Source organism: Leptidea sinapis, chromosome Z (assembly GCF_905404315.1).
Source record: "Leptidea sinapis chromosome Z, ilLepSina1.1, whole genome shotgun sequence".
Classification (NCBI taxonomy): Eukaryota; Metazoa; Arthropoda; class Insecta; order Lepidoptera; family Pieridae; genus Leptidea; species Leptidea sinapis.
The window spans coordinates 9978957-10001860 of NC_066312.1; the positions used below are offsets into that span (position 1 = coordinate 9978957).

General features: G+C 34.0%; 1 protein-coding gene across 3 annotated transcripts in view; it reads right to left on the reverse strand.

Moving 5' to 3' along the window:
• Positions 1-22904, reverse strand: part of LOC126979058 (dipeptidase 1-like) — a 52890-nt gene that overhangs the window by 14092 nt on the left and 15894 nt on the right. For all 3 annotated transcript variants that reach the window (XM_050828246.1, XM_050828245.1, XM_050828247.1), the window contains exons 3-7: positions 10520-10661; positions 9776-9932; positions 4402-4534; positions 3121-3277; positions 1631-1685 (exon numbers count right to left, since the gene is read on the reverse strand). In XM_050828246.1, the coding sequence (XP_050684203.1) occupies positions 1631-1685; positions 3121-3277; positions 4402-4534; positions 9776-9932; positions 10520-10661 (644 nt within the window). The remainder of the gene's footprint in view (positions 1-1630; positions 1686-3120; positions 3278-4401; positions 4535-9775; positions 9933-10519; positions 10662-22904) is intronic.

The following is a 22904-nucleotide window of genomic DNA, read 5'->3' on the forward strand; positions in this document are numbered from 1 at the left end:
GAGGTTAAACTAGGTCACCATATCAGCTCATAACTTTTCTAGGGTTAAGGGGAAAATGGCTCTTGCTGTGTCAGGAGCAGCAATATCCTATTGAAACGAACCTGTCACTTAGTCTGTTTTTCTGTCTTACTTAAAACGAGAAATAAAGGAAGACAGCATCGAATTTGGAAAGATGATATTCAAAAAGGTGGCATACGCTTGGATTGGATGATGAAAGCAAGAGATAGATCTTTGTGAAGAACACTTGGGGAAAGGTGACTGAAAGCATGATAATCTAGAAACCGGTATTGAATACAGTAAATTATTACATAGGTAGGTACTTTTATTTATAGAAACAAATTTTAACACTTAGTAGATTTAAGATAAGAAATGAAACTGAACTTATAAAATATAGATTGTTAATAAAGGTTATTATTACTATTATTATTGAAACTGGAATTGCATAGTATTATTAGTAGGGATTGATACCGTAAACCTCCGAAGAAATAATTATTTTAACATAAGGGTGTAATAATCGCCGTCAACAGTTTCAAAAGCTCCACGCGAATTTTCAAACAAAATGTACTGTTTATTCTAAGCGTAGATAGGGCGGCCCAAACGGTCACTTTAGGATTGTACAAGACCTGCAGTACGTGCTTATTTCTAGGTTTCTAAACAGTTTGCTATTTTTAAAGTGATATCCCTGGGATCGCATCACTGGGATTAATTAAACAAATTAAACTTGTAACCAAAATGTATGAACGATGCGAGACTCGAAACCGCGACCTCTCGGGTTCTGTGTGAGCGCTCTTACTAACTGAGCCAACAGTTCAAGTGACACGCGGTTCGGAAACTTGGTATGTCTTGCTCAACTCTCAGGTTGTGGCTCCATCTATAGGATCTACTTTACAGTTGATATATTAGCTACAAATTTAATTTGTTTGTAGGTTTCTTATGGGACTCAAATTAATTAAACTACCTATTTGTTTATTAACAATTACATTTCAATATAAATGTGCTTCATCACGAAAGGAACTAGTGTTTAGCTGGAGGGAACGGATAAATCATTACGTACTCTGCCGTTTGGACTAAAGGTCTACACCAAGTGGACCAAGAAAGATGACGCTCTCTTGATTCTTGATCAACGGAACATCTCTACCCATGTCCGCAATGAATTTTCAGTAGGTGTGTCACTTAAACGACGAATATTAAAACGAGAACGAAATTGCTTATGAGCAATTCATGACGTCCACTGCTGGACAAAGGCCTCCCCCAAAGATTGCCAAGACGATTGGTCCTGCGCTGCCCTCATACGTATTCCGGCGATCTTGACCAGATTGTCAGTCCCTATGTGCCCTACCCACTGCCACTTCAGTTTGTGTTCGTTCACTTCATTTGGGCTATGTCGGTAACTTTGGCTCTCCTCATTCGTGATTCGGTCTCGCATCTACGAGCAATTATTAGCGCATAAATCATTGTATTTAAAACTGCAGCACATCATGACTTAGCAACGTTTCCCGCTTAGCTGTTGTACCCCTCCCTCCGATTCGACCATGGCTTACAAAATGTTCTCCTTTTAAATCCTAAAGCTGGCACGGAAATCTTCTTATTCTAATCCTTGATTAATAAGTTAAGATTAATAATTTCTTACCTCGCCAAACTCTGTAAGACCGTTTGCCGATGGAGACTCATTTGACGAATCAGCCCTACGAAAAAAAATCGATACATAAATTATACTGCAATAAGAGTAAAATGAGAAAGAGTACACAAAAGGAGTAAATAAATATAAGAATTGCTTTCTATACGTTACAAGTTGGTACGTAGGTACATATCGCGATTATATCTTTTGGTTATATTAGGTGCGTAAAAATATCATAGATGTTCAAAGACACGTTTTTGCAAGGTTGACATTTGATTTGATAGTGGGCTATGTAGACATAGTATTTTCTTTGATTAAAGCGAGTGTTACACATTTAAATACACGTTACACGTTTTCAGTCCCCCTGAAAATGAGATCTGAAAAGGTTTTGAAAACCAGGATAGTTAAACCCAACTAAAATAATATTAAAAAAGTAACTTTCAATATCAAAAATATATCTATCGCAAAATCTAATGTCAAAACACAATTACTATTTCATGCGTTTTAATCATTTAAAAAGTGTTTTAATTAAATATGACAGACATATATTTACTGATACACTTTGGGAGCTGTAAGTCAAATTATAATATAATTATTAAATATTAACGTTCTAAGTTTGGTCGCTGGCTGTTGATTCTCCCGTTGCAGTGCTTATGCAAATCATAAATTATTTAATACCAACTCTAAGATAGAACGCAATATTCACCACATATATTTCTCGTGCAAAACCTTATCCATATACAAAATTTTTGACTTCGATATACAGCAATTTTCGAATTGTCATAATGATATATTTGGAGCGTCAGAATTCAAAATAATAAGCTTCACTATAGACGACAAAATAAATTAAAAGTACGTATTCGACTTTGCGGAGGTATGAAATTGAATGGAATGAGTTGCTCGAGCTGTCAATGTTTATAAGCAAGCGGCGGAAAAAATAATCCTGTCCTGTCACTGGTCTTCCCAGCGCTTTTATCATGCCAATGTTTTAAAAATAATTGCGTAAAATAAAGGGCTTCACAAAATTTATTTTAAAAAAAGGTGAATATTTAGCATACAGCTGTATTAACATTAAATACACATTTTAGTTATGTTTCTGTTCAAATACGCGTAAAAAAGGTTAAAGTGAATTGATTTTGTATTTTTTAATATATAACGGGCGTATTTTCGTCAATGGGCTCTCTTATGCACTTCAATATTGTAAATACACAAACGCATAAAACATTTTAGCACTTTACAATGGCTGTATTCCTCCTGAAAGATAACTCTGACGTCTATTTTCGTGCAACGCTACGAACGCCTTCCCCTTAAAAAACTTAAAAAATTATATTTTTAATCTGTAGTGCACTAAATCAAGACCAAACTTCCTATAATCATCGAATAATCTGTTCACATCATTCCGACATAGCTCTGGAACGAACTCAAAGGCATGAAGTTTTCGTCGCGAATCGAATACGTGCTCTTATAAACGATACAACAAATTGATGTATGAGAATTATTACCATGGTGTATTGCACGTATGCGTGAGTGTCATATAACGGACTCCGAGTTGATAATAGGTCCGCAGCACGCCGAGTGAATTCCCAATAGAGTGACCACCTTCGATGCCAATCAATGATGCTACTTTACGAGGCCGTGCACTATGTGTCTCCAATATATCTGTTTAAAATAGTTCTTGAAAATTAGATCAATTTGATTAACGCCAGTTTTACACATTTAAATAAAACACTTTTAAAGGATTTAAACGCGTGTAATTATTGTAAATGGCTCTAAACTTCATAATGACAACTATGACAAATACTATCTTGACTCATTTTATCTGCAGTCAAGGCAGTCCTTCTGAAAACGAGATCTGGAAAGGTCTTGAAACGTCGGGTTAACTAATATAAAAATGTAACTTTTACGCAAAAATCTAATGTAAAAACACAGTTTCAATTACACGCGTTTTAATCCTTTAAAAGTAAACATAAATTTAATAAATTACAGAAGTTTTCTATCCCATCTATCACGGAGTGTTCCGCGTTTACGACGAGCTGTTTGACCGCATTATTCCAGCCGAATTCTACCTTCGCACTACATGCCATCAGGGTATGTGGCGTTCCTTCACAGTGAGGTTTTCAAGGAACTTACTTCCACGAACAACCAAGCTGTGGAATGAGATATTTTGTGTGGTGTTTCCGGGATGATATTACAAGCGTACGTTCAAAAAAAGCGCGTACACCTTCCTTAAAGGCCGATAGCGCTCCTGTGATTCCTTTGGTGTTGCAAGAGAATGTGGGCGGCGGTGATCACTTAACATTAGGTGTTCCTAGGCTCGTTTGTCCTCCATTCCATAAAAAATTATAATAACGTGTGTTAATACAATTTGTACACAATGCGAATCACTGATCAATGAAGGAAGTTTTTTCATAGCTTGCTGGTGGAAGCCGAATTGTGAATAACTGCTCCCCCAGATGATGAAGGCGGTAGTGTTTATAGTGTATACAGAGATGATGATGAAAAATAAATGATGATTAAATAACACCGTCCAAACATCGAAACACACCCGGTTATACATTCTGTAGAGCTCGAGATTGTGTTGCGCAACGTTAGGCAACAGACGTGAATAAGCTTAATGAGAGAGTATTAGATTCTAGACAGTTTGGGCAAATCAAAGTTAGGCGTTGTAAATTGAATTTAGGATACAATCATGTGTAACATTCCTTTTTTGTGGTTAGTTACTCCTCACATATGATTATTTTATGTAACTAGTTCTATAATAATGTCTATAGTAAATATTTTACCTTTCACCGATTTTGCAATTTTCAGATATTTCGGGTATTTGTCAACCAGGCGTTTGATGATATCAATCTGCTCCAAAGTAAGTTGTACAGCATCTTTATTTTGAGTACCGCAAGGGACGAACGCGGACCAGAACTAGATTAAAAAAAAATGTGTGTATGTACCAGAGTACACAGGTAAGAAGAGAAACTTCTTTGAGACATTTAATTTTTCTACTATTTATAACTTAACAGAAATCGGGTAGGTAAGGCTTAAGAAAAAAAACTGTATTTAATTAAAGTTTTATTATTTCAAACTAATATTTAATTATTTACGTTACTGTAAAACTTTGATAAAAAAAAACATGGCGCGTGACCGAAATTCGTGACGACATTGATATAAAATATCTCTCATGCGTCGATAAAGAAGTTTCACTTTATTATGTTTGTTTTATAAAAAATATATTTGAATTCTACCATCTACCACCACAATCTTGAATATCACCCTCATTTGGATATATGGTGTGGTATGGTGGTGTCCCCCAGAGTAGGGTATTAAACGCACTTTCTTCCACGTTCAACAAACTATGGTATGGACTTCCTTGCACGGTGCTTCCAGGATGGTACCCACTTAAAAGCCCGACAATACTCCTGTCATTTCCCTGGTGCTATAAGAGAATATGGGCGGCCGTGTTCACATACCATTACATGACCCATACACTGTGGTTAACCAAAGAATACCGAATTAGTCTTATTATTATACGCAATGAAATGTTACTCCAAGTTTAAAATTACTTCTCCCTGTCATGTAATTCTGTAAGATAAAGACAAACGTGATTATATATTACAAAAAAATAATTTTAACAGTGACCTAACTATTATCAACGTTAGTGAACTAGCAATAACGATGTCTAAAATGTAGTTTATCTTTTTCTATTACAAAACAATGTTTAGCTTGTGTTTAACTAAAACGTCGTTAAACACAACATAAACTGAAGTGTACAAGAACGGAACGCATTTTTGTCAGATGCCATCTATCTGTCATCATATAATCTAAATATTCCATATGGATATGATCTATCCGTTAGACACACCTTAGACAAGCTTCGACTCGTGTTTAAATTATATTTAAACACGAGTCGAAGCTTGTCTGAAGATTGTTGAACTCTAAACAACAGAAAGGCACAGATTTGTAATAGAACTTTTTTAAAACAAGTGTTCAACACTAACCCCCTTATTCATAATAGTCTAACTTAAAGCATTGCTAATTCTCACTCTGTCTTCTTCTATTGACCTAAGTCAGAATGAGAAAAAACACTCCTTAGCGGCTGTTTTAAGTTAGCGGACCATTATGAATACGAGGGAATATGTTTAACTATTTTGTAAAAGCACAGAAAAGATTATAAATTTGGAATGAACTGAACTGTGTTATTAAACTTTACTTCGTTTTTATTAATACTACAGAACGAGTAAATAAATACATCTCCTATTCGAAATATAATGAAAAAGCAAAAATAAGGTGTTAATTAATTACCAGATCAGTTTCAGTATTGCTGAAATCAATTCGTGGAAAAGGTAAGATTAACGAAAACAAGTTCGAAAGCTTATAAAGAGAACAACCATTTTACAATTTATAGGATTCATTATGATTTTATTATTAGTTATAAAATGTTTAAAAAGTATGAGTGAGTGTTATGCTCTAAAAATTGACGATCGACAGTGACAGCTGTGTAAATGTCGAAAAATTGAGGTTGACTGTTAACCTCTATTTTGTGCAATGCAAGCACACTAACACAAATATATACTAACTACAACACAAATCGCGAGTGTAGGACGTAGCTTGTCAAGCACACTAAAGTAATAGACCTGGCCTGTTTTCATCGGTTGTCTAGCAGCAAAAGGCTCTATCTAGACGTTTAAATTATTTGAGTAAAATTTTGTAAGTTCCCGTGGGAGAGTAGGGAATTTACAAAGGCTGCTGAGTCATGCATCAGACCTTAATAGATGAGCTTTTGCTTATGCATATTACTAGACAATACCTAATCTATCTCAGTGAAAAAATGACTCCTGCTAAATATCAATGCAGAGGCATTGATATTTTCAATGAAAGTAAACGGGCAAAATCTAGTTGGATATAATACATATTCACTCAAATAGATAAGCTTTTGTCCCGATATATTTAAACCTTACGTACATTCTAAACCTAGTCAGTAATTAAATAACCAAATCGGCCCTTGTTCACGAGTAGGTCCCAAAAACAAATGTAGACTGTTAATCACATCGCACGAGCCGAGCGTAGCGTGCCGCGGTAGCGGCCGGCGGGGGCAAGAACCGAATCGGCCATTGGTCACCAGAAGATTTAATGCTGACTTCAGATAGTTTTGGGGACCAACCACGTAACGATCAGACGTAATTTCTACATAGAAGCTAACTATCGGTAAATATCGGTATGAAATTGAATAGTATTTGTTGCTGCAATTTAAGAATGAGTTTATCTTACAAAGTCTACGCGATTTCTGTCAATTTCTTTACTATAATGGATTAGGGTTTTATCAAGTTTTTGGCAAACAAAAGCTAAGCTAGTTCAGTTTCCACTTTCATTATATATAGCCTTTGTAAATTCGCGGCAGGGTTTCTAGTCGTTACCTTCCCTGAAATATGTGCGAGGAAAGCTGATCCATGCGTCATTCTTTTGAACATGCGCCGCTTGGGGCTGGTCAATCCAGTCATTAGCACTAGTATTTTTGTCGATATTATAACATATAAAGTTAAATGTACTTGTATTTCCTTCACCATATTTGCCGCTAATATGTAAAGCCTACGCTTTTTACAGCAGCATGTCCGTTCAAAGAAGGTAGTATGGAGATTTAAAAAAGGAACCTATGTTACAAGTTTTATACTTTAACTTATAACTTTCTATTATATTCAAATTAGTAAAGTTACAAAAAAATTTTAGCATTCTACATATAAACCATTGAAAACGTATATTATTTATATTAATGGAGCAGAATATTAATATTCATTTAATACAAAATGAATAAGCTTGATGCATTGTTCGAAATAATCTATTCATACCTTGATTACGGATGAAATGTTAACAATACAATATTGGCCAATATCTAAAGAAAAATTCATCACATTATATTTTCAACGTGGAAAATTTCAAAAGCTCACCAAATTAATATGATTATTAATGGTTTTTCTCATATTATACCAAATCATTATATTCGTTCAACATTTACATTCTATTATTATTATTATTTTCCATAAAATATCACTGTATGTTTATTGTCTAATTAGTATGCTTAGGGGCTGTTTCACAATGTCCAAGTAAAGTCATAGCTAGCCTATGTATTAATGGCTACATAAAAGTTTCAGATATAATAGATTGATTCATACAACCACTATATTTAATTTCTAGTTGAATTATCTGGCAGATCGGTCTGGCAAGCTCGCACTTAATAGTTCCGTTTGACAAAATTATAATATTAAAAAACTGTTTCTTATACGACATAACGTAACACAAACTTAATTCTAAATAGCTGAATTCATAATAGCATTCTAAACAGCATTTCTACTACTTTTTTCACAATAAAATGAATCATCACATAATTATTGTATTCCGCTTCGCTGTAACGAAATTTGAGAATATCAACTAACCAATTGTCACTAACCACCCCCACCATACAAAGTGGCAGAATAATATTTTTCCGTTATCAGTAACACGTGTGGCACATACTCTATTAATATCTGAAACGCTTTAGCATTTCTTTATGATGGTTTTTTACATTGTTGTACACGCTCCCCCCAACAGGCACAGGTAACACACATCATATAAACTTTCGTCTTCTTAGCATCTAATTTACGTAATCCAATAGGTGCCTACGACGCTCGAGTAAATCTCTATTTAGTCTCTTGGGCTCCCCTGCCATCATATAAATTGATATTATTTTGTCAAACGCTTGTCACTATGTCAGGCGATCGACCCAACAACTATAGTATCTGCAACTACATCCATCCTACAATTTAAATGGCCCTTACCTGCTAGATGACACTATCTATGCATTGTGAAACGCAAATGATATCTTTATTCGATAGGTAAGTAGCAAGTAGCCTATCAGGAACTTTACTTGGACACTGTGAAAGAGCCCCTTATTGTCAATAATAATATTGTCAATTATATATTCAGTAAATTTACTTTCGATTTATTAATTATATCTGTGTTAATAATAATGTCGGTATATTTATAATAGCTTATACCACTTATTAAGCGTGCGGATAGTACGTTGTATCAGCTGTTCGAGGTTCGTACTTTGGAAACATAGTGTTAATGTACAGTGTTTTCCTACTTCGAATTATTAATTATGATTATTGTAATAGTAATAGTAATAATACATAATCCAGGATTGGTCATGAAAACTACTGTTGTTTATAAGTTATCTAAGCATTGGGCGTCGGTGTAGAGTTATAACTTAATGTTCGAAGCCTTTAAGGCTGAGATCAATAGGGCAACTTTGCTCAGACTTATCTAGCGGGTTGAGTCGAAGTCCGTATTTATAAACTTCACTTTGATTGGGGTTAGATTAAGATTAGCTCGCACTTAAGTCCACCTTATTGAAGACTTAGGAAAAGCTTAGACTATAATCCGAACAAATAGGAGATCAACAATTCCTTGCGTCATCATAGCATATGTTTGACGTTTTTAAATTCCCGTATAATACTCTGTCTGCTGTCACCCATAGCTGTCATGCATCTAAAAATGCGTTCCGTTTCTCAATCAAATAAGTTAACAAGACCGCATATCTCATAAATCATTCATAGATTTCCACTTTTTTTTCAATAAAATTAATAATCAAATGAGTTTGGTATACGTGTATAATGACACGCGCGCGCTTGACCTTTCTATTGAGCTGTCAACTGTCAAATGACTATCTCAACCTAAGAGCGCTTTAGCACTTTCCGAATCCGATCAGTACCTACCCATGAAAATACGGTCCGGTGTAGTCGTAGAACTATTTCTAACGGTTGACGGAAAGAAATCGGATGACGAAAGCCGGATCTAGTGCATAAACTATATAAAAATCGTTCTACGACTAATTCAGACCGTCTTTTCACCGGTACGGTTCGGATGTAGTGCGAAAGCGCTCTAAGAATTCTGGTTATTGGTGCTCAGAACTCTAGATCTACTGAAAATTTTGAGTGCTGTCTTAAATAAAACTTATATTGAAAGGAAAGTGTTACCGTGTGTATAAAACAAATAAGCTCCTTGCCGCTTGGCGCATTGTTGTGTCTATGCGTCCGAAAATTATGTTTATGTACGTAAGAAAGTTTTCTTAGAAATCTTACTCAATTAATTAATTTTTGGACCAATAATAATAAGAAGTGTGATTATACTTACCTGAGCTCCAACCATTCCTTCTCTTAGACGTGGTAGATCCGTGTGTGAGTATTTCGACTTAGACCAGGGTTCAATCTGGGTGAGATCGGTATCTAGTTCAAATTCATTGATCTGATTCCCAAGAAATTTTCGTATGTTCCACGGAAGATCGTTGTGCCTATGAATAAATTAAATTATATTTTACATTCTAAAGCACTATACTAGTGCTTTATGTCGATATGTGTACTCTGTCCAAACTGTCAGTGTGTACTATATTAAAAAAAATAAAATAAATATAATAAAATCTATATATATCTTTCTATAAGGTATTTTATTTGCCTGTTTAACAACGCTTATTAAATGTTTTCACTAATTATATATATTATATAATTAAATATATATTAATTAAAGCAATTCACTCAAAATGAGAATCCAAAATAAACATATATCTCTAATTTGTCCACATAATTATATGATTTATTTATTAGTAGGTATAATCTATTAAAACTCTGCACTATTGGAGTAATGTCGAAGTAATCCCTTCTTGCACAAAAAGATTTTATGACGTGAATGTGTGCCAATTAAAAACTTATAATTTTAAGAAGAATAAATTACATTTAAAAATTTATTAAATATGTTTTAACACAAGAAAAGCTATTTTAAAATAAAGCTAGAATTATAAGTGTTTCCTATAAACACTTACCTGACGCTTGAGAAAAAAGAGGAAAATTTACGATGTAATATAAAATCAATATAACTACGTACCCATCTGTTAGAGGCACTTCTTCGAGAATTTGCTTGGCTATTTCGAGTCTTTCACGATCGTACGATGCAGCTGCTACCACCGCGGTTATGGTGAGAAGCAGGATCGCTAGTGTTCGCCTTTCATGTCCTCTTACCATTGCCACTAAAATCATAAATACCATCTTAATTAATGCGACTACATACATATTCACACCCGCCCACGACATAATTAGTATGCGTCATCAAACAAGTCAATATTGATATTTTGAAGCTTAGGACGAATCTGCGCCTTACACGTTATTGTACTGTAAGCAGCGTTTCAGTTGTTCATTAAATTGTCTCATTTGATTCCATAATATGCGCTTAGACCGACGATCTGTATGGTGCACCCAGTGAGGAAGCTGGTGGTTCATTTGCATAAACTGTCGGGAAGCCCAAATGGTGGAAATTTTAAGAGAAGCGCCTTCTGCCATCATGATCAAAGGCCTTCGCTATATCCAGGTTAACTGCAACGCTTTCCCCTTGTTTTCGATAGTCGCCGCCCATCTATATATTAGGAATTCGAGAGTATCGCCAGCCGACCGACAACGGCCGTACAGTTGTAACCGAAACGGGTACTGTAGTTCGTTGATCAACTGGTTGTCCCCTAGGTATACCCACAGCTGGAGGTTAACAATGCCTTCCATGATTTTGGAAAGTAGAGCGCGGTAGTAATTGCAATAGGCCTGTACTTAGACGGATTCGAACTGTCTACTTTTTTTTAATCGGATGGACAAGGGCTGACACCCATAAGTCCGGGACTACGCCTTTTGAGTAGGAGTGCTGGAATAAACGCCTTAGCACCGGCGGCACCTGAGGGACACGCGTTCTAAGCAATATGGGAGAAATGCCATCCGGCCCGCTCGACTAACACCCGTTTTCAATAACGTATCTCTAGTTACGAATACATTGCTGTCACCAATTAATGACAAGATCTTATGTATCCATAGTTATATCTAATATAGTTATAGTCCAATGCTTTATGTCGATAGGTTATTGAAAGTAAGTAAGCGTAAAAGGATAGATTTCTTTTAGATCTACCTGTAGTAACTTAAACTAAGGATAGATAGGTTATTAAAAACGGCCGTAAGAAGTCGAGCTTGCCGAACAATTTTCTGTCTGTCTTCAGTCATATTTTCCGTCGGAAATTTATGTCCTATGTCGGATCTATGTAGGATAATAAATGAAAATCATTGATAGCGTTTCATTCAATTGTTGAAAATATTTATAATTTTACATTTTTCAATATTATCAAATATAAAAAACTCGCAACTAAATATTTTGGTATTATACTTTATACACAATCCTCAATCCATAATAAAAAATAACTTAATAAAATGTGACCATGACATACCTTTATCGTACAATGTACTGAGTCCCGAGACTCAGGGTCAGTAGTCGTCTGCGAAGGTGATAATACTACAGAGTACATTTTATTATATGGAAAGGTGACACTATTCACGTGTCAAATTGTGCGAACCAACAATTAAACAATAACTTTGATAACCACGTAATAATAATAGACTGTAATTATTGTAAATTATTTATATACAAAACGCCAAGAACTTGGCATCACTTTCCACTTAAATATATATATATATATTTTTAATTTATTTAGAAAAACTAACAATATTCATGCACCAATGTAAAAATATCAACAAGGAGACATACAACTAAAAGACACATAGCAAAAATATCAATAACTGGCATGTTACTGTCATGTAATTTTACAATATTAATTTTATCAAAACAGATATAGTTCGGAACCATCGAACAGAAAAAACGAAGAAGTGGCATCATGTCATTTTAATATAGAAACCGATGTCGCCAAATCACACATTTATATATTATTTATGTAATACACATACTTAATTCCTGCTTTAGGATAGGCCTGAATTCACAATCACGAAATGACATAACTACAAATTTATTTACATCAATTTCGAACTAAGTACCATTACTCTAATCTCATATTCTTAAAGTGATAATGACAACCTCAGAACTTTTTCTTAATTTGCGGAAAATAACATATACAACTAGCTGACCCAGCAAACCGTTGTTTGCCGATATTAAAATCGCGATACAAAAGTAACTGTTGATTGTAGATGGGTGAAAATTTGAAGTTGTATGAATTTTTAATGCTGACTCATAATCAAACAAATAAAAAAAATGTCAAAAAAATAAAAAATAAAAGTTTCGTGTGGACGACCCTTAACATTTAGGGGTATGAAAAATAGATGTTGGCCGATTCTCAGACCTATTCAATATGCTCACAAAATTTCATGAGAATCGCTCAAGCCGTTTCGGGGGAGTACGGGAACGAACATTGTGACACTAGAATTTTATATATAAGAAGAATAAACTTGATGTATTAGAAACTCTGTAACCATAGATTTGACTTCTGTCAAAATACCTAGTGTTGTACGAAGATTAATAAACATAGCGATAAGTAAGTGAAAACTACAAATATGTCAGAGTTGATAAAGTATATTATCGATAAAGTACGTCGTAAGCTAAAATAATAATAGGCTAAAATGTTTTTCTTTGGTTTTATTTAAAAGGATGGAAAATATTTAGCTCAATTCAAATAAAATCAATTAGACAGCGTACACGAATAGTCTTGGAAAGTTACAATACCAATATGATAATATTTACCTGGGAAGCAGTACACGCATAAAATATTTTTTTTTATAAGTATTCATCGTTATTCTGTATAAACCCCCCCTGGGTTAACAGTAAGACATGAGATTTCATAAACCGTACTGTTTCTTTAGGTAATGCGCGTGCGGAAAGAAAATTTAAAAAACAAGCAGTAACGAATGATTAATTAATAGAGAAGCTATGTGTACTGATGAAGTATTAATAGTCTTGTTAGTCTTATGATATTTTATATTATGATGTACATATGTTACAATGATGGCAACATTCCCAGAATTCATGGTTTTCGAACTATTTTTTACAATTCTGTGACGCTTTCTCTATCATGATGTGATGAGGTTTTTCTTCTACTCCACCTCGACTTAACCTTACCGGTGAAACCTCAATATATGCCAAATATTAAAGTTTAATTAAAAAAATTTGTTTGTCTTTATATTTAAAAATTAACCTTTAAATAGTTTAACTTGAATCTTACACATATTTGTTAAATAATAATTAGCTGTACCTTAGAGACGATTAAAACTTTTAATTTGTATTTATCGTAGTCTCTCTTGTACACAATTACCACAACCATAATATTACAACATTTTGTAGCGCAGGTCCGGCCACACATGGAGTATTGCTGTCATCTCTGGTCTGGCGCACCCCAGTATCAGCTCGATCCATTTGACCGCGTGCAACGCAGAGCAGCTCGAATTGTCGGGGACCCAGTACTCTGTGAACGGCTGGATCACTTGGCGTTGCGTAGAGACGTCGCTTCATTGTGTGTCTTCTACCACATTTATCACGGGGAGTGTTCTGAAGAGCTGTTTAACCTAATTCCTGCCGCCGAATTCCACCTTCGCACGACACGCCACAAGTTAGGATATCATCCTCACCATCTGGATGTGTGGCGGTCCTCCACAGTGCGATTTACAAGGAGCTTTCTTCCACGTACTACAAAGCTGTGGAATGAACTTCCTTGTGCGGTGTTTCCGGGACGATACGACATGGCTACCTTCAAAAAAAGCGCGTACACATTCCTTAAAGGCCGGCAACGCTCCTGTGATTCCTCTGGTGTTGCAAGAGAGTGTGGGCGGCGGTGATCACTTAAAAACAGGTGACCCGTACGCTCGTTTGTCCTCCTGTTCCATAAAAATTGCCTAGGGTGTAAACCCTTATCGCATGATGCATGTAAAAGAGCAAAATTGAATACAAGTTATAAAAAAAAATTCGATAAAATTATATCGATATGTACACATGCATGCACTTGTTGATGAGTAAGATATTTTCATTGTTTACATTAATTATTCTAACAGAAGTTACATCGATTAAATGTAAAAGTAAATGAATCATACGTCATAATATTACGGTTCATTTTTGATTGTATATTTTGCACGACACAAAATAAAAAACTTTAATTGTATTTAAATCAGAAAATTATGATTACCGATGATAGGAAATCCCTTCGTTGGACATATTTTTATTGCGGCTATGATTTCTACACTCCAATATGGCACAATAAGGCATATTTGTATTTTTTTTTAAAGATGGATCACTTCAATCGACTATTCAATCGAAAATCGACAATAGACATCAAACGACTGGTCTCACTTGAGCCTCGAGTAGGTACATCTGTACACAATAGTGGCGACAGTGTAACGCCCACTCGCCACTTCCACTAGTTTTTGAAGTGAAAATGAAGTCAGAAAGGATTAAACAGACAGTGCACTCACATAGAAATCATAGATTTAGTAAACACATAAACAAAGGATGTGGCACTTGTTACTTAGAACATCTACTGAGGCTGAGATAACGTAGTACTAATTATACTATAATATGTACTTATATACATACAATACAATATATATACTATGATTGAATATGATGAAAGAAGGTTTTTGGGTATTAGCACAGAATAGGGATGGATACTTACGTAGGTAGTATGAAATACCTCGTCCTTTTTTTTGCATCAGTGGTAATTGTAAGACGTCGTTTTATGCCCTCATACCACAGTAGACATATGTATCAGTATGGAAACTAAGCCTTATTCATAATAATATACTTACTTACATGCGCGTACACTCCATTGAAGCAATAGGGTTATCAGGTTATTTTTCTAACCGACTCTAAAAAAGGAGTTTTGTAACGAAGTTCCTTATGGTTGCGGAGCGTAATAAAGTAAAAAGCGTAAGATTTTTACGTATAGTGTATGTATGATAGCTATACAGTATATAATTATTGTCTACATGATGACTGTTATGTAATATTTTTAAACAACATTTTATTGAATGATTTTCTACAAAAAAAAAATTTTGATTTTTTTTTATTTTCGTTGAAATATTTTATTTGAAATATTGACGGGAAAATTTGATATATGTGTTTTTAAATTTTATCCGTTGAAGTTTCACTTCTACCACCGTCTTAGAAACTCTTCCCTGCAGGCATCCCACGAACATGACATGTCTAGACGGGGCAATTATTGTTTTCGTGAGTGTAGTATAACGAATATGACATCTATTTTAAGATCCAATATGGCGGATGTGACTTTTACAATAAAATTAAAATTGGGTAATATTTTCGAGATTTCCGAGATTGTTAATTGCAAATATGACCCCCATTTCAAGATCCAAGATGGCGGATGTGCCACTTTCTATAAAATCAATATTGGTATCATTTTTGAGATTTTCGGGACTGGTGAACACACAATTTTATTTCAAAAGTCTAGCATTATCGGCTTCAACACCCTCGAGAATCATGAAATCAAAACGCATGATAAAAAAGTTGATAATTTCATGTAGCTCCAATTGGGATTTACATTTTAACAGCACTATTAGTTTCACCATCCTCAAAAACTATGCCACCCATGAAGAAATAATTGTCAATTTCATGCGGCCGCCATCTTTGATTTACATTTTGACAGCACTATCTATCAAGCAGTATCAGTTTGATCATCCTCAAAAACCATGAAAACGACATCCATGATGCAAAAATTGACAATTTCATGAAGCCACCATCTTGTATTTAATTATGTTCACGAATTTACTATAATCGATCTCACGGACTAATAATTCGAATACCTACTAATTATGTTAATAATATAACAATAAATAATTCTTATTTACTATACTATTTTATACTTTTATAAAACGAAAACTGGAGTTTTGATGGAGCCGAGTCCAAATAGCCATACGGCTATACGTTTATAACATGTGGTATACACCACGCAATACGCTGGCATTTTTAAAAAGATCGCGGAAATTACAATGTGACACTCGACACGTTTTGACCGCGAAAACCACTTAAGGGCCTCGTCGATGCGCAAGTTTGTGTGAGTGTCATTTCGAACGTTTGTAGGGAGTTTCCGTACTGGTACATATGTCTACTGTGCCCATACATAATTTTTAACCTTTAAGAATTGTTCTGTTCCCTTAAGAAATATAAATGATAAGATTTAGGAAGAAATCACTATAAAATTGTTATCAAAAGATCGTAAATAAAATTTCAAACATGAAATTCAAAATAATTTTAATATTGATTTTTCTATTTTCTTTTTTAATGCGACCCGTACGCTTGATGCTTGCTGCACAGAGATATTATATTAGGTTCCAATTTACTTAGCTTTAATCTTAAGTCTCCGCTTTGTGTAACAAAAGGTCGATTTTTTTTTATCAGTAAATAATTTACAGCACTAAATCCTCATTCAGCTAAATATGAAGATGGCGACATTAGTAAAAGTTTGTAGTAGTCAAAATTCTTGGAAATTGCCTTTAATGTTAAATTTGTCACTGATATCTTGCATTGAATTTAAATAACCCAAAGCGAAAGGGTTAAAGTCCTATCGAGTCCATTTTTAAATTGCCCCTCTTAACTATCAAGTTGCTCCTATGTGGGGCGTGGGCCCCACGTTGGGAAACATTGGTATACACAGAGCTATTTTAAGTCTGACAGCTTTTTATAAACAGATTAACGCTGAAACATAGATAGTATGCAAATTGCAATTTGCCAGTCGGTATTGCAGTCTGTCGAAATATTCAAACAAATAACAAATCAAGTTATAATTAGATTTTCATACAGCTTTTCCGCGTTTTATTCATCAATAATATTTTTCGTTATACTGCGTTTTATACTGCGTTACAATTTCATGAAGCTATCAATATATCGTTGGCGTTAAAACTGTCAATAATTTAAACTATGTTGACGATAAAATTGGGTTAGCTTCATTATGCAAGGAACTTGTAATACCCGCTTACTCGTGCTGAAAGATCTTACTTTTCACCAAATTTCTCTATAATGTGTGCCAATCTCATTCTATCAATGAAAGGGTACCCGTAACAGTTCTTTTGGAAGGACCGTCATAGTTATTTATGCAACTGTTGTGTAAAAATCGGTATTAAATGATAATGGTATTACATGAGTGTTTTAATACCAAATTATCAACCGCTGTTGCATAGAAGACTTTATCTACACCCAGAATATGTATCCTCTATAAAAGAACTCTGAAACTTTTGAAACAGTTAGCTTACTGCTAACATTAAAAAAGCCAGTCCTAGTAACCATTAATTCATGCAAAGGAGTGTTGTAATGAAAACGGATGATGTAATGTTGTACTGAATTTCATTACAACACTCGTTTGGATGATGTAATGATTTTTAGGACATTGGGTGTTTTAACGTTGGCAATAATCTAATTGTTGTAGCATCTTTAATAGAGGATTTAAAGCATGGGTGTTGATAAAAATAATTACAAAGAAATTATTTTGATAATTGAACTATGGATGAACGCTATAAATATAGCTAATTATACAATTAAGGAAATATCACAAAAAAAATAAAGTTAAAAAAATCAACCAACTCAAAATCAGTGTTTTTTTATAGTTATTGTTTGTGTACTTATAAAGATAGATTGTCAATCTGCGATGTTAGTTAAACGTTGGATTTAAATATCAAACAAAATCGAAGCAGCCAAATTATTAAAAAGATATGTAAATAATGTCTAAAATAATTCCATGTTATTCTCGTTATGACGAGAATAATGGGATAGCAAAGAGGCTTTCAAATTCAAGTGTCCTTGGTTTTTATCGACAAACTTGTGAAAATATATTTTTCTGATTTCTATTATCAATTTATTATTATTTTAAGGAATAATTGACTATAACAGCAGTATATTTTAACTTATTTCGTTGCATTCATAATAATAAGAATGAACGAACAGGGTGCACTAATATTTAAAATTGTTAACAAGAAATAGCTATATGCTTAAAAAAGGTTATGAAATAGAAATACAAATATATTTATCTACTATAGAAAGTGAGATAACAACATATTTCATCAAAACTTAATTACTCTACTTACGTAACTAAATGTCATGAAACTACATCAGTTCGTGAAGGGTTTTGACATGAGAATTATAAACTTTCATGCTATCTTTTAAATTATACAGGATGGTTTTTTGTGAAGGGCGGTAATGGCCAAGTCGGAAACTACGAGACTTAAACAAAAGTAGAGAATGGAGTCATGCCCTCGATTTATAAGAAACCAATAACTGCATATTTAGTTTTATTTTAAATTTCTCGAATTTTTGACGGAAATCGACCCGAATGATTATTTCAAAAAAAATACATCCCGTATTATTGAACCAATAGACTCTGTTGTTGATAAAGATCAATCTTTGCAATGATAATATGTTTTACTAAAAACGAAAGGAAATAGAAGAACTTTAATTTTTTTTTTCATATCTTACTTTTACCTAACTAATAAGTTGCTCAAAATAGTTTCCTTTGACTACAATGCATAAGTTTATACGTCTCTCTAATGACCTTAGTTTAAATAGGAGGTGAGTTTTCTTCCGTGTAAAAATAATAAAACAAAAAACCCTTTTATTTTTAGTAATATATGTCATTGCAAAGATTGATCCTTATGCTGATAAGTCCATTGTTGCTGAACAGAGTCCATTGGTCTAATAATACAGGATGTATTTTTTTTAAATAATTATTCGCGTCGATTTCCGTCAAAAGTTCAACAAATTTAATAAAAAAAAAAACTATATATGCAGTTATTGGTTTCTTATAAATCGAGGGCATGACTCCATTCACGACTTTTGTCTAAGTGTCATAGTTTCCGACTTGGCTATCACCGCCCTTCTCAAAAAGCCAGCCTGTGTAATAACGAAAATGCTAAGCCTGCTTTAAATAATATTATACAATTTTAGGTGGCCTATATCTGCTATTCTTATAGTAAGCCTTCTTTATCAAAGAGTCCAAGTATACTATCTGGTATTTTATTATAAAATTGAATATCAAGATCTGTGAAGGCGCCCTTAAGCCTAGCGTACCTATTGCACGGCACGTAGATACAGTTTATTCTCTCTCTTGAATTGAATGGGTTCAAATCACATTCTTTTCAGTAATGTCTATTTGTATTGTGATAGAAGCGTCAGGATATTTGCAACTTGATTTTTTCCTGAAGCCAGTTTCTTGGGCGCATATTATAGGTTGCCCTCTTAGCACAAAAATAGTAAGAACATCCGCAGCATTTCCCCACATTAACAAACTGTATCAAATAATGCCAACCAAACCTGCTACGTGGGTAACACTGAAAATGTTTAGAACTCGCCAGCCAGAAACATTGCTAATGAAAACTTTTTTGAATTTCAATTGTAGAACTCTTTGGTTACCTAATGTAGTATATTGCATTCATTTGTCATTTGTTTTTTGTGAATTGGCGGCAATTCATGACAACCACCGAATTGAACCGCATTTTGAAATAATAAGCGAAGTAATTAAGTGAATTCATTGCCAACATGTCACTGAAATTTATTTATATGCAAGTCACTTCTGGAAGTGTATAGAAGTTAACTTCCTGAAAGACTTTGTATGACCGTTTCGGCACAAATTGTATAAAAATCCCTCGTGCAAGGGCGGTCAAACTATATGCCTAGCTGCACAAAAATACGAGCTGCGTTAATGACTGAAGGCACACTGAATATTTTGCTCAATTTGATTCGACAGCCGTAGTATTGAATACTTCTGCGAAATGCTCCATCGTAACCTTTTTATTAATATTATTTCTATAATACTTGTCAAATTATTTATTAATAAAACTTGAGTAAAGCCCTATTAATAAATAATATAATAATGACTCACGAAAGTTTTAATAATTCAATAATACTTGTCCTTTAATTTTTATAATTCCATGTGTTTCTTCTTCGTGGAAAGGTACAGGACCATATCCTTTTTTAGCTTATGTTAAAGTTATTAATTTGCAATTTGACAAATAGAATCAATTTAACTCAGGTGTAGGTTAAAACAATTCAGCAACTCACTAAAACTTACAGACGACAACTTGCGCGAGCATTTACACAATGGTCTCGTTGCGCAAATCAGTTCAATTTCAAATTTCTTTATTGGTACCAAATGTCAACTTTTGCAAATTGTATTTCTTGTAGACGCTTCGCTATATCTTAATATATATATTCCTTTGTAAGTCTGTTGTAACTGAACTCCTCCTAAACGGCTGGACCCATTTTAATGAAACTTTCTGTGTGTCTACAGGTGGATTTGAGAATGGTTTAGATTTACAATTGAACTGCCTCGTGTGTCTTCAGGTGGATTCGAGAATGGTTTAGATTCACAACTGAACTATCTCCTAAACGGCTGGGCGGATTTTGATTACTTTTTTGGTGTTTTTGTGAATTTGAGATTGGTTTAGATTCCTTCCATATAATATAATTCTCCTGCTCATGTATATGTTAGTGAACTCCTCCTAACGGCTGGACCTATTTTTCAAATTTAAGACGTTTTGTGTACAGGACGTCTGTCGTTTATATTCTTCCAAATATGACAAATAGAAAGAAAATATGAAAATAAGGAAAAGGTTGACCTTAGTAACGACATAAAGAAAATTATTTGTCAATATAAGCTGTTGGTTTCTATTTACATGCTTCATATTCTAGATAGGACCGTTATCAGTTTCTTTGTAAAATTATAATCTTAAAAGTACAAACAGAACCTTATTGCCAATTTTATCAGTGCAAATATATCTTATCATATTCCCTTCATCCACTCAGGTCATCTCTGATACAAACTTGTGCAATAACCTTAGGATCTGCTACAAATTGTCTTAATTATTGATCACCCATCAACAAGCAAGAACATTTACCACCCGAAAAAACCAAGAAAAGATGTTAAAATTCGAAATCTTATTTATATATTTTAACGTAACTAAAGAGATTTCATATGTGTAAATACAACATTTGATCGAAAACTATCAATACCCAAGGAAAAGTACGTTTTAGAATAGATTAAAACAGTTCGTATTGTGTGCAATTATATTTTCCCACATTTTCGATTGTCATCAAGTTATGAAGTACCTATCACAGTGTGCTAGAGCAGAGCAAATCCTCGCTCTCTAAAGCTAAAGCCGAGACTTGTTGAATATATTAAGTCTATTTTCGCTTTTAGGTCAGGCAATATAAACTATATATTCAAAGTGATAATCTTTAAAACATTTTTAGTATACAGGTGATGTAATTACATATTTTATCACACGCAAATTAATCGAAATTTTCGTAAATCGAAAATTCCTTAACATAATAAAATTGCAATGTTAAACTTGAATTACTTATTGTTGTTAAAATATTGACTCAGTGATGTTTCAACTTTACAATTTTACACGATCAGACAGGTAAAATGTCTAACATCTTTTTTTATAAATTTTTTGCTATAATTGTTTAATGTCCATCATAAAAGACTCATCGAACAATTGAACGTAGTTCCTGAAAAACGTTCCAAGCCAAAAACATCACATTTAAAGGAATTCGTTTTTATTGTTTAATAAATATTAGTATATTCCATACATGTGGATTGGGCTACTAATTCATTGTGTCATTTAAAGACTGCCAGTAGGGCTGGGCTTATTTTTATCAGTCCGTTTATATGAATCACGTGACCAGTTTTTTGTTCTTAACTCAATTTCGACATGATTGTGGTTTGGAAGTTTTTTCTGGAATCACGTCCAATTTAAAATATACAGAACAATTTATATAAAACATAATAAGAGATTTCTATCTCAGTAATATAATTAATATTTAGATAAAAGATGAACAAACATACTGGAGGTAAAACTTCGGCATAGCGCAATGCTTAAGGCGCTTTGCATCTTGGCCATTCATAAATCGAGCGGCCCCGATAGTGCTACGGACTGCTTGGAAATTGGCACCGATTCTTTACCATCCATTTCGGCTCTCCTACTCATCTCCGATCGGTTTCATTAATTGGCGTTGCGTATTTCTATCGGATATATCACGAGGAGTGCTCAATGGAGTTCAGGAATTCAGCTGCTGGTATAAACAGCAGCGGACACCACCGGACAATATGCTAATAATGAAAATTACCACCCGTATCTTGATGATATTTTAAAATGCCATTTAAAACAATGCATTATGCGAGAACCATTTTCCCTTGCACAGCAATTTGAGGAATCAAATACCGGCTGCAATTTTCTTGAACCAATACGATTTACGTCCGTTCCCGAATACTATCTAAAGATAGAGATAAATTACTACCTTCCACTGTCAGTAATTAGCTGTCAATAATCTGAATCTCTCCCAAGATTTCCGATAAGTCATTCTTATCGCCTTATATTGGGACGCGTGAATTGCAATTTCAATACAAACTTCTATCGCTGGTAAGCTATACGTCGTCCCATTGACAGACAGCGTGTACGGATAA